General features: G+C 36.2%; 1 protein-coding gene across 4 annotated transcripts in view; it reads right to left on the bottom strand.

The window, feature by feature from the left end:
• Positions 1-316: 316 nt before the first annotated feature.
• LOC120353798 overlaps positions 317-13822 on the bottom strand; it is a 35515-nt gene continuing 22009 nt past the window's right edge. For all 4 annotated transcript variants that reach the window (XM_039438737.1, XM_039438738.1, XM_039438739.1 and 1 more), the window contains exon 3: positions 317-614. In XM_039438737.1, coding sequence (XP_039294671.1) covers positions 370-614 — 245 coding nt within the window. In that variant the 3' untranslated portion in view covers positions 317-369. The remainder of the gene's footprint in view (positions 615-13822) is intronic.

Raw genomic sequence — 13822 nt, 5'->3', positions numbered from 1 at the left:
ATTTAATTCAATTTTGAAGTATTTTCAATTTAAAATGATTTTTGTGTGTTTTGAATTGTATTAAATGTGTAATAGGAGAATGAGTGACAATAACCTAGCTACATTTGGACTGTTGTATAATTTAGAATTGGAACCGTTTTGGGCTTATAAGCCTGTGGTACTCTTCTGAAAGTTGTGTAATTCTGAATGATTGATTGATAAATATATTGTGTTTCAATACTTTCAATACATCTAAAAATAATGGTGACTGATATATCATATTTTATATTTTAAACATTGAACCATTTTAAAATTTTTGGTATTGAACAGGCACTCACCTGATAATATGGTTCTTAGTGTCGAGATTAGTCAGGGGCCCCGTGGTGACATCTACCCCCATACTGTTGATGTCAAGATGTGCATACGATCTGCGTTGTGGCTGCTGCTGGGGCACGCCCCTGGGAGGCACCGTGCCCTGGGGCATGCCCCGGGTGGGGCCAGTGCCCCCAGTTGGCACACAGCCTCCAGCAGCTCCTGGTAGAGAGGATCTTCCTCCGTGTTGGAGTTGAGAGCGTCGTCCAGCCGCGCCGGGTCCAAATGGTAGTTGGGGTTTTCGTAGCTTAGCAGGCCGTTTTCTGCAACACAAATCGACAACAATGTTGCTGTTTATTCAGAAATTTAAGAAGAGGAATAAGAAGGAGAAAGAGGAAGAGGAGGTAGAAGAAGAAGAAAAAGAAGAAGAAGAAGAAGTTAAACCTACTTCCTGGACTGACTATCAGTCACTTATTGACCGAACGAAGTGAGGTCTAAGATTTAAGTCGACGGTTTGGCATTTCTCTTAATGTTTGAATGTTTGAATGTTTAAATGTTTATATGTTGCGCATTTACGGCGAAACGCGGTAATAGATTTTCGCCACACTGCACAGAAAGCAGCTGTTTACCAGTCCTACCTTGTTTGCAGACGACTCTCATCTGACGTAAGAAACAGGTTTCTTTTCCGGTCTAGGCCAGAAAGTGTACTCTTTCCAGCCGCTCATGGAAGTCCGTAGTTAATAAGTCATCCGCTAGATCGGGCGAGTGTCCACTTCATCTGAAGTCGCCATGATTTCAGTTCGAATTTCGAATCAAACTAATTCAGCATTCACTTCGCAACCATTTTTATTCAATTATTTATTGTTGATTAATGCATTCCGAATTTTCAAAAATGCTTGAAGATGACGACGCCCGTGATATTCCAAGTGAAATTTTAAAAGAATCTGAAATCCTGACTGCTAATTTTCTACCACTAAAATCAAGAGATAGGTATGATAACAAGTATTCTTTATTTATTTTGTCAGCTTGTGGTTTGTCAGCTTGTAAGATTGTGTGGCGAAAAATATCGTTCGCACCATGGTCAAAAATGTTTTTCTGGCTCTCAATCTTTTCTAGTCCTCGGACTTGAAAACCGATTTTGAGCCGGAAAAATGTCATTTTCTGCTCTAGGTGCGAAATAAACTATTTCATTAAATTCTACAGGTATGTTCCTTTTTCAATTGCGCGTATATAGGCCTACAAGGTTTTTGGAATTTTGCATTTCAAGGATAATATAAAAGGAAAAAGGAGCCTCCTTCATACGTTAATATTAGAGTAGAAATCAGACTATAGAATTATTCATCATATATCAGCTGACAAGTGATTACACAGATGTGTGGAGAAGCCAGTCTATTGCTGTATTTCCATAAGGTCTATAGTTTCAATCAGGTACTTGTGGATGAGAATACTGCGTGAGGTCTACTGTTCACAGAACTACTAGTAGTATATGTATCAAAATTCGGGAGAGGAGCAGTTTTGGGCTGTGCCTGTTGGTCCTTCCCCAATCATTGCAATGAATATTCGTATATCATTGAGTCAACAAATGAATTGTGGATAATAAACAAATATTAATCAGGTACTGATGACTTTATAACCTGAATTTCACTATAGTTTTATAATATTGAACTATTATCCGTTTTTTACTTTCCTTGCCCTATTTTCGAAAAAAATAAGGTACCCCAATTCTAAATTTCTATACATTTCAAGGTCCCCTGTGTCCGAAAAAGTGGTTTTTGGGTATTGGTCTGTATGTGTGTGTTGTGTGTGTGTGTGTTAGAGTGTAAGTGCGTCTGTGTACACGATATCTCATCTCCCAGTTAACGGAATGACTTGAAATTTGGAACGTAAGGTTCTTACACTATAAGGATCCGACACGAACAATTTCGATCAAATGCAATCCAATATGGCGGCAAAAATGGCGAAAATGTTGTCAAAAACAGGGTTTTTCGCGATTTTCTCGAAAACGGCTTCAACGATTTTGATCAAATTCATACCTGAAATAGTCATTGATAAGCTCTATCAACTGCAACAAGTCCTATATCTGTAAAAATTTCAGGAGCGTTGCCCCATCTATGAAAAGTTTAATTTTAGATTCTCAATTATCAGCCTTCATATACAATTTAAACAAAAAAAAATCAAGTGGAAAAAGATTGAGCATGAAAATCTCTGCAAGTAATTTCCAGTAACATCTCCACCTAAAATTGAAAATAAGCTTGAAATCCCAGAGAATGTGATTATTAAATTGCAAACTGTTGGCAACTGTTGGTTCTATTAAATCATTCACTACGAAGATAGCAGACCTCGTGTGTTTCCAGCGTTATTGACCTATCACCAGCTGGCTCAATCTTTGAATAGTAGACTTGAGATGCGCAAGTACACTAGCGTCAGGTGATCAATTTTCATAACGGCAAGGAAAGTTGTGTGAGTGCGCCACACCAGATTTTTATAATATTGAACTATGACGTTGTTTAATAAGGTTTCAAGATTGATTACGGTTGTAATGAAGTAACTTTTAGCAGGACAATCTGTGAAAAACGGTTCAACATATATTATTTATTTTGCTGTTTCAATATCCACACTTTCATTTTCTTAGAAAATAAGTTGGGAAAAGTTTATAAAGTTATAAGTCACACAACAAAAATAGCTTCCAAGAAATTGAAGTTCAAAATGTAGCTTCCAGTAAAAGTGTATAAATATATAGCAAAATATATAAGATATACTTCAAATATAGGTATATCAAGTGCAGAGAATGTCACTGGAACTTCACCTCAAAGTACGGTATATTAGAAAAGTTTCTGACATCTCATCAGCTTTAACTGGCTTCGTCTTCTCACAACTATTACCAAAACTCATGTTTCTTCCTTTTCTTTCTTCCCTGCTCATCCACTTTCTTCAGCTTTGTGTGTCTTTTTCTATTTTGATCCCTTTTCCTTCCTGTTTGCTCGCCGCTTCCTTTATTCTTTTGTATATTTATAATATATTTTTAATATTCTTTCCGAAGAATGGACATTGATATGTCCAAAGCTCCGCCAATTTATGTAGATGCATAACAATATGATTATTATCTATAGTTATTATATTACAAATTGCTTTTTCATATCATATACAGTTCAATAATTATTTTCTTAGTCTATATTATGTAAAATCATCTATAATTTTGCTGTATTGTAAGCTATTGTTATAAGTGTATAAGCCAGTATATATTGTAATCTACATAAATAAAGTACTCAATCAATCAATCAATCAATCAATCAATCAATTCTTTTCACTTCTTCTACCTCATTTTGCTTTCCCTAAGCACCACTTTTCTCTCCTCTTGCTCCTTCTCTTCTCCTCTTTTTGTACTCATTCTCTTCTATATACTCTCTTTATTTTCAACTATTCCTTAATATTCTGTCCATCTTCTGATCTTTCTTAAACATCTTGAGGGTATGATCACATTGCATACAAGTGCACGAGCACACACGTGCATCACAGTATAGTACAAGTGCACGTCAGATCATGCATGAGTCGAGAGACAAAATCTGGAAAGAGCCATAGAAACACGTTGTGACTTGCATGTAGCTGCTCACACTGAACGCAACCAGCAAGTGCACGCGTTCAGTGTGAATGTTCCTTATGCTCTTTCCAGGTTTTCTTTCTCATATGCGCGCTTGGTCATGCATGAGGACGCCTGCACGCATCAAATGTGATCGATCATACCCTAATTCAACTTCACCTGCTCCAATAATTTCATTTTCACCCTATCAACCTTATGTATTCATAAGTACTTTACAATTCCTATTATTTTGTTCTTCCTTTGTTTTATTTTCCTTCATCCTTTGATCCTTCTACTAACATCTACATTTACTAATAGCCCAGTAAAATGGTCGTTTTTCAGGAAACAGCCCCGAAGAATTTTTCTCGACGGTTCTATATGTATTTTGGGGCGCTGAATTCGAATCTGAAATTTGCTGACACGCCAGAGGGAGGCTTCGCCCCCAAAACCCCCAAAATTTCGGACTTTTTTCAATTTTCCCATTTTATCTCGTAAACCTTGAGTTTCTCAAGAAAAATCATTCTCGACAAAATTGAAGAGAATATAATTTCCAATAAATTAAATGGTCGCGCAGGATTGTACCATTTTTGTTTTTGGAGCTACGAATTTTCAAAAAAGGGGTATTTTTTAAGGGGTTTTCAAAATTATGCAAACCTACCACTTCTACCCTATACAACTTGGATATTATTCTAGTATAGATAAAAAAACCACACATCACGTGAAAGAACAGAAGGTTCTAAAACATCTCCATCTCATTCCGCCTTCCCACCTCCTGATCCTCATCTTACTTTCTTCTTCCTCCAAATTTTCTATTATTTACTCCTATTTTTTCATACTTCTACTTCTCCTAGGCCACCTTTTCTCTTGTTTACTCCTATTTTTTGATACTGTGCTTCTATTCCTCCTTGGCCATATCCAATAATTATTCTACATCTTCTTCTCTCTCACTATCTTCTTTAAATGTCACTTCTCCACGTTTTCCTCCTCCAATCCTTTACATTCTCCATCTTCTCTTCTTCTTCTTCTCTCCTTCTTCTTCTTCTTCGTCTTCGTCTTCATCCTCTCATTCTACTTCTCCACCTACTCATCTTCTTCTTCTTTTTCTCTCTTCTTCTCCCCTCCCACTCCTTGCTCTCTATGTGTCCTGGCTTAAATTGTTGCCCTTCTTCTTCTTCCTTCACCTCCTCCTCCTCCTACTTCTTCTTCTCCTCCTGTCTTCTCCTTCTTCTTCTACTTCTTCCACTTCCTCGCTCCTATTTTTCTCCCTCTTTCCTTTCTTTTTCTTCTTCTTTACCCTCTACCTTTCTTCCAACAGTTTCCAACAACATTACTCCTCAAGAAACAACAGTCTTCAATCCACATTAACCTCACTAGCAACAAATTTCCCTTCAGAGCAATTCGTGTTTCGTTCAAATCGTCGATTTTCCCGAAAGCTCCTTCTCTCGACCAAACTTTTTCTTCCGGGCTGAAACTTTTCCAGTTAGCACAAGTTTTCCATGTTACTGCTAGCTGATATACTAGTTAGAGATTCACTTTAAAATGTCAGCATCAGAGAATAACTCCATTGCTTCCAATTCTAAACAATTCTGTCAGTTTGGAGTAAATCTCACACTACAGCTTACAACTTTTTGCCAAACAAAATTTGTTTGCAGCGATTTGAGCATCAGATGATATAGTGAACAGTGAATCTCATAATCTATATGATTATAATGAACGAAATAATTGTCTCATACAAGTACGAAATGGGAAATTCACGAATGACATATCACCACATCTGAACTACTCTGGTTTAATTCCAGATGCTCTCAGACAGTGCACCAGGCTACCAGGATTTGACCTTCTTCGACACACATGGGTCACATTAAACCGAATCCGAACATTGCACGGTAAGCTGCGTACACATATACGCACTTCCAACCCGCACCGAGCACGCTCCGCCTTCGTACCGCCCTCGTACCGCCCTCGTTCCTCCATCGTACCACAGTCGCTCCGCCCGCGCACCCATCATGAACGTTACGGAAGATGTTAGATCTTCTCGCGTTCCCCGGTCGAACCACTGTTGCTCCCCGGTCGATCATCAATCGCTCTGCTGGAGTGACGTTCGGTTGCGGAGCAGAGCGAAAGTCTGTACGCACCTGTAGATGCAAAGCATCTCTTTTCAAATGGGGCTTTATAGACTCTCCAGGATGCGATTGTGGAGCTCCATTGCAGACAATGAAACACATTGTCTATGAATGTGACAGACGTGCCTACCTGGGTGACAGTAATGACTTTACTGTGGCAAGCTTTCAGGCGATCCAATACATTTTAAATTTGGACGTGCACTTAAACAGTGCGAAATTACAAGGACTTACGATTAAGAAATGCCATACGCTATATATAGGTAGACCCTTGCGGAGCACGGGTTACCTGCTAGTAAATTAATACGAGTCGGGCGCCTTCTAGACCAGAAATTATTGCCGACTTCTAGCTGCAGCATTAGTTAAATGGAAGTGATGATGTTTTATCTATTAGGAGAGCTGACAGTTGAAAGTGAATTCACTGCAGTCTCTCACAGATACGTATACGTCTTGATAGGGGAATGTATTGATTTTATTTGCTAACTGCCTGTGTGTTACTGGGAGGGTGAGGGGTTTCTTCACTATAATGAGGTCCACGTTATAATGGCAGTGTTTGATTAGCAATGGTTTTGCTATCCTTGTCTATCATTCAACAAAGCGGATAGCACTATCTCGTTATCACTTTGCTCTGTAGCCAGATCGTCTTTTAACAATAAAGAATTAATAATACATTAACAAAATATTTTATCTTAATTATCTAAATTTGGTCTGGCCAGAGAATTCGAACTGTAGCGCCAAAATCCCAGACTGCAGTTCTGCCAATAGCAGGCTTGTTTGCGCCAGCGCAGATCGTCCAGCTGTTTTGCCTTGTCATCCTAGTTTTCAGTTTTTTGTTTCAAGAGTCGTTCTTGTCTTGTCACCCCGTTGTTGTGCAAGATCCAATTTGTATTTTTGTCATGTAATTTCGATCGGAAATTTCTTGTAAATAATTGTTTGAGTGTAGTGTGTGTGAATTATGAATATAACAGCGTAATAGTATTGAATTGAATTAATTTGAATCGGATTTGAATTTATAAAGAATCCAGTTTGAGCTTTGTTCGAAACACAGTGCAGAGCCTGCAAGTTGAACGTGAAAAGGCTGCCCGGAAGCCAGAACCTGTCTTATTCCCAGATTTTCATCCCACCCTGAACCTGATCAAAACACCTAATAAAGGCTTAAAAGGGCAAGTAGTCAAGATTGGATTAAATCTGGTGAGTTTTTGCTCTTTTTTTGTTCATTAATGCAGAGTTTAACTGTACAAATAACCTGGCTCAAATTGAAGATTAAATTTGCTCCTGTTTGTATTTGATTATTTGAATAGTAAACTACAGTCCTCTGGTAGCTCTAGCCTGAGCTTTGTTTAGAACAAAATTCATTACGAAATTATTAAAAAATATAATATCTTGTTTAATAAAATATAATTGATTATTTTAAACGAGAATGAACAGTTAATATTACATCAATAAACCTGTATCAGCTGCCGTCTATAGAAGGCATTGACAAGACAGAGGTTCGGCAATGATTTTCCCTATCTTTCTCCACTGCCATTATAACGTGGACCTCACTATAGAACAAGATTCTCAGGATACCTACTGTTAGTTAGAAATAAGATGTTCAACTTCTGTAGTGTGTCATTCATATGTGCAATATCTCAAATGTGCAAGTATTTTGACTTCTTGTAATTTGAGTTTATTATCTAAAATCGCCCGGAAAAGTTACTCTGAGTTACAAAATGAGAATTTTAAATTCTACTGTATACTCTCTCCTGCTCCCAAACCCCGATTATTCTAATATAATGACCATGGTTTTAGCAAAGTTAGTAGACAGATGGTTGGTCACTCATCTATAGTATTTTAGTTAAAATGCAATTGGAGTGGGGGAACTGTAGTCGTGACGTAGGCTGTAGTACAGAGTAGGCAAAATATCGCATTCTTGAAATATCATACGGTGACGTATAGTCAAATTAAATAACACAAACATTTTCTGACATGCAAGCTTTCTTTACAATAATTATCAAAACATTTAAATAATACAAGCATTTTGCCATATAGAAGCAAAAACCCTACCTCCTAACCTTCCCTTTCAAACCCTTAAGGTTTTTTCATCTTCTCGGTCGTGTTTATTTTTGTAGTTTGGCTATACATCAGCTTGTGAATTTCGGGGATGAGATTTTTGATTCTCGTAGAACATGTGCTCGATACCAGCATGTGTTCAGTGCATTTAAATATGAATGAAATTTATCGGATTTTCGGGATCGGTTTAAATTTTTATGTAGGATTTTTTATGGCTTAATCTGAAATTATAATAGTATAACATTGTCCACTAACGCTTTTCCACCTTATCAACTTTTTCGTGTCACGTTTTTAGATTCTTGAAAGACTTTTATTCATACAAGTTGAATGAACTTGAAATATTGAACAACATCATTAGAATCGGTGATTCATTCGCTATAAATATGGATAATTTCACAGTTTTAGATCAATCTTGAGGGATTAAATGACGATGTTTTTGAAGATACAATAAATAAACTGTATGCTCAGTGTAGTTACTCTTATCATATTTTTACTACTCGTGACGTCACGCCGGCGTTCCCCCCACCACTTCGAATCTTACACCTGTGAGTGATCAACCTTCTGTCTACTAACGTTGGGTTTTAGGCCCGCCGCAAAGTAGACCCACGCTAATCCACGCGAACCCACGCCGTTGGATGTTTTGTAAACCATTGCTATAGAATTATTCATAATCAATCAGCTGACAAGTGGATTATTCATTGCATGTATTACACAGATGTCTGGAGAAGCCTAGCAATGGTTTACAAAACATCCCACGGCGTGGGTTGCTTTTCGTGGATTAGCGTGGGTCTACTTTGCGGCGGGCCTTAAGTTGTAATAAGAGTAGTGACGTCATGACATCCCCGTTTCCACATTTCATTTTGGGAGATAATGTAGAATCTCTAATGAATGGTGAATTGAGCCACAAAATCCTTCATTTATTGAAATAAATAACAAAGAAACCACATCGCCATCTGGAAGAAACAATCAACAGTAGAGTCTTTATTGGAATAGTAGATCAATGGAATGACTCTGATTATAAACCTCATTAACTAATGATAATATTTCTCACCATTATAAGTTACAATCCCTCATACTGATCTAAATACTAATCTGATCTCATACTGATAGAGGAATCTAATCTAATCAATCATCATTCCTCCAATTACCCACGCACAATTCTAGATGATGTTGGCATCATCGTCAATGGTATGGCAAACCAATGACGAATACCAGGAAAATACCACAAAAAATAATTTATAAAATACCACAATAAAAATAATTGTGGTAATAATTTTGTTTTACAATAATTATTTTTTTATTTTAATAATACCACATGAAAATAATTGACCTTTACAATAATTGTTTTGAATTAATTACTAATGACTAATCCTTTTGTTAATTGCAGAATATATTGTATCACTTCTAGGTAAACCCTTATTTGGTAGGCTATGTTCGCACGTTATATTTACGCAAGTGCGAATTGTATTTATCTCTCGCAAATGATAATTGACCGGAGAGAGAGAGAGAGTGAGAGACATTGATTGATTAATTGCCTTGAATAGGGCGAAGTTAGGACTCCTGGTCCTCTCTGCCACACAACCCTAAGATTGATTGATTGAGTACTTTATTGACCGAGCGAAGTGAGGTCTAAGATTCAAGTCGACGGTTTGGCATTTCTCTTAATGTTTAAATGTTTATATGTTTTTATGTTGCGCATTTACGGCGAAACGCGGTAATAGATTTTCATGGAATTTGACAGGTATGTTCCTTTTTAAATTGCGCATCGACGTATATACAAGATTTTTTGAAATTTTGCATTTCAAGGATAATATAAAAGGAAAAAGGAGCCTTCTTCATACGCCAATATTGGAGTAAAAATCAGACTATAGAATTATTCATCATAAATCAGCTGTTTAGTGGACTATAATACTACCCTTTCAAAAACATCGAACATCTTGAAAATGTATCTTTCCATCAACGTTAGTTGTAGACAGTTGACCATAATACTACCCGTTCAAAAACATCGAACATCATGAAAATGTATCTTTCCATCAACGTTGTAGACAGTTGCAGCCAGACCTGATAACAGCGCTCACACTCACATTCCGGGACGGCACGTCACGTTACGATATAGGACAGAAAAAGCTCTATGTTTATTTAGGATTTTTTCTAGACATTTTTAATTGATAAATTATTTATTAATTTTTGAGAAAACATAACAACAGGTCAATGTAACTCACTGAGCGCGAGGTCTACTGTTCACAGAACTACTAGTATATATAATAGCTTACGATACAGCAAAATGATAGATGAATTTAAATAATATAGACTAAAAAAATAATTATTGAACTGTATATGATATGAAAAAAGCAATTTGGAATAACTATAGATATAATATTGTTATGCATCTACATAAATTGGCGGAGCTTTGGAGAGAGAGAGAGATAGAGTGATTAATTGCCTTGATTAGGGCGGAGTTAGGACCCCTGGTCCTCTCTGCCACACAACCCTAAGTGTGAAAGATTAGATTAGTTTAGATTTCTTTATTTATGTATGCTACAATATTTACTGGCTTATACACTAATTTACATTAAATGAGGGTAATCCAAATTATTCAACGAATTATACAAATTACAAAAAATTAATCAATGAGAATAAAGATTAAATGCAATTAGAATAACAATAATATAAAATTGTAATGTAACTTCATAAATCGGCGGTGTTTCAACAAATAATTGTCGATTCTCTAAGAAGGATATAAAATAATGTCCTCCCCATCAACAACTGGGTAAAAAGAGAGTGAGAGAGAGTGTGTGATAGAGAGAGAGAGAGAGAGGAGAGAGTGAGATTTGATTGAAATAGAGTTCTTTATTCATGAAGTTAATCAAATAGGTAGCTTATTAAACAAATTTTACAAAGTATTAAAAATTATTAGGCTCAATCATAATGGATATTGAAAGCGTTTTGAACATCTATAATATAATATCGTTATAGTGTAACTATATGAATCGGCAGTGTTTCAACAAATTGTCGACTCTCTGAAGAGAGAGAGAGAGAGAGAGTGTGTGTGTGTGACAGAGAGTGAGACAGAAAGAGAGAGAGCGCGCGTGAGAGGGAGAGGGAGTGAGAGAGGGTGAGAGAGTGAGAGAAAGATAGTGTGAGAGGGACAGAATCGATATCCCAAAGTTCAAGGCTATTGGACAATGGTCTCCACATTGGAAATTAGATCAGCACAAATTGTAATAATTCAGTAGAGGTACCGTGATGTATAATATCGCAGCTTTGATATTATTAGTGTGTGTGCATTATTGTTGAAAATACATAAACATTAATAATTGAATTGAATTATCTTTAAAAGTTGTTATTTTTTGATAAAGTAGATGGAAATCAATAATATACATGAAAAAGACTTTGTATTTAGTACAGGAAATATAGAGATATCATCACATCTGAACTACCAAACAATTAATTTGAAATTTTCCATAAAATTTCTGAATCCACTGAGAATAGTTGAAGCTCCATTTTTCTTTTCGCTAATCAATTAATTTTTATTTTAATTATTGAATTTCTCAACTCAGTTCTTGTGAATTCCAAATTGTCGATCTCGAGAACTTATCTCAAACTCCAATAATTATTATTGACTAGCAGGTAGCCCGTGCTCCGCAAGGGTCCAATTAAAAAACCTGACAAAATAAAAACATGACCGACTGAAATCTTGAAGAATTTAAAATAGGCCTATAACCATCCTCGGTAAATGAAGAATCTATAAGCAACATTTCAAGTTAATCAGTCCAGTAGTTCAGACGTGATGATGCGTCATTCGTGAGTTTCCTATCCTGTACGTGTATAAGCCAATTCTTTCTTTTATTATACTAGTAGTTCTGTGAACAGTAGACCTCACGCAGTATTCTCATCCATAAGTACCTGATTGAAACTATAGACCTTATGGAAATACAGCAATAGACTGGCTTCTCCACATATCTGTGTAATCACTTGTCAGCTGATTTATGATGAATAATTCTATAGTCAGATTTTTACTCTAATATTGGCGTATGAAGGAGGCTCCTTTTTACTTTCCTTGCCCTATTACCATAGGTAAGGAAAGTATTGCTTTCCGAAAAAATTAAGGTACCCCAATTTCTATATTTCTATACGTGTCAAGGTCCCCTGAGTCCAAAAAAGTGGTTTTTGGGTATTGTTCTGTATGTGTGTGTGTGTGTATGAGTGTATGTGCGTCTGTGTACACGATATCTCATCTCCCAATTAACGGAATGACTTGAAATTTGGAACTTAAGGTCCTTACACTATAAGGATCCGACACGAACAATTTCGATCAAATGCAATTCAAGATGGCGGCTAAAATGGCAAAAATGTTGTCAAAAACAGGGTTTTTCGTGATTTTCTCGAAAACGGCTCTAACGATTTTGATCAAATTTATACCTAGAATAGTCATTGATAAGCTCTATCAACTGCCGCAAGTCTCATATCTGTAAAAATTCCAGGAGCGCCACCCCATCTATGCAAAGTTTGGTTTCAAATTTCCAATTATCAGGCTTCAGATACAATTTAAACAAAAAAATTCAAATGGAAAAGATTGAGCATGAAAATCTCTACAATTAATGTTCAGTAACATTTTCACCTAAATTGAAAATAAGCTCTACATTCGAGAAAATGTGATTATTCAATTGCAAATTATTGTTGATTCTATTAAATGATTCACTATGAAGAGATAGCAGACCTCGTGTTTCTCCAGCGTTATTGCCCTGTCACCAGCTGGCTCAAATCTTTGAATAGTAGACTTGAAATGCGCGGGAACACTAGCGTCAGGTGATCAATTTTCATAACGGCAAGGAAAGTTGTGTGAGTGCGCCACACCAGATTTTTTCTTTTATATTATCCTTGAAATGCAAAATTTCCAAAAACCTTGTATATACGTCGACGCGCAATTAAAAAAGGAACATACCTGTCAAATTTCATTAAAATCTATTACCGCGTTTCGCCGTAAATGCGCAACATATAAACATTTAAACATTCAAACATTAAGAGAAATGCCAAACCGTCGACTTGAATCTTATACCTCACTTCGCTCAATCAATTATAAAGATTAAATACAATTATAATGTTTTAGCTATTGGGAACTTTGGAATACAAAGAGAAATATTGAAGAGAAGCATGTATTCCCCATTTACTTCCTTAAACTGTTTAATAACTGTTCAATTTTATTTTCTACTGTTATCGATGACGGAACAGAAACAATGCTCAAGGAAGTAACACATGTGTTGATTGACACATTTTAATAATTCTGAGTTTGATAACGGCATAGAAAAATTGACACTACAAAGAGTATGATATCCTCTCTGGTAATAGTTTAAAGTGATCTACTGACCTTGAAGATGTACTATAGTGGGGTCCACGTTATATTGGCAGTTGAGAAAGATAGGGGAACAGCGTTTCCGATTCTCTTCCTTCTATAGAGGATAGCTGATACTGGTATATCAGATGTAATATCAACCGTTCATTCTTGTTTAGAATATTCAATAATATTTTATTCGTCAAGAGAATATATCTTTCAATGATTGAATAATAAGTATTATTGATTGAGATAAGATATTTTGTTACTCAATTATATTTCTAGATTGTTTAAATACGATTTGGCAACTTGCGGAGCTAGAGAAGGATAGCGCTATCTGCTTTGTCGAATGATAGACAAGTATAACAACACCAATTTTAATAGAATAATGCCATTATAACGTGAAGCTCACGATAGGAAGATGATACGAAGATGATACAAAGATGATAT

The sequence above is a fragment of the Nilaparvata lugens genome, chromosome 12 (genome assembly GCF_014356525.2).
Source record: "Nilaparvata lugens isolate BPH chromosome 12, ASM1435652v1, whole genome shotgun sequence".
In the NCBI taxonomy this organism is placed as follows: Eukaryota; Metazoa; Arthropoda; class Insecta; order Hemiptera; family Delphacidae; genus Nilaparvata; species Nilaparvata lugens.
This window is presented reverse-complemented; position numbering and strand designations above follow the sequence as displayed.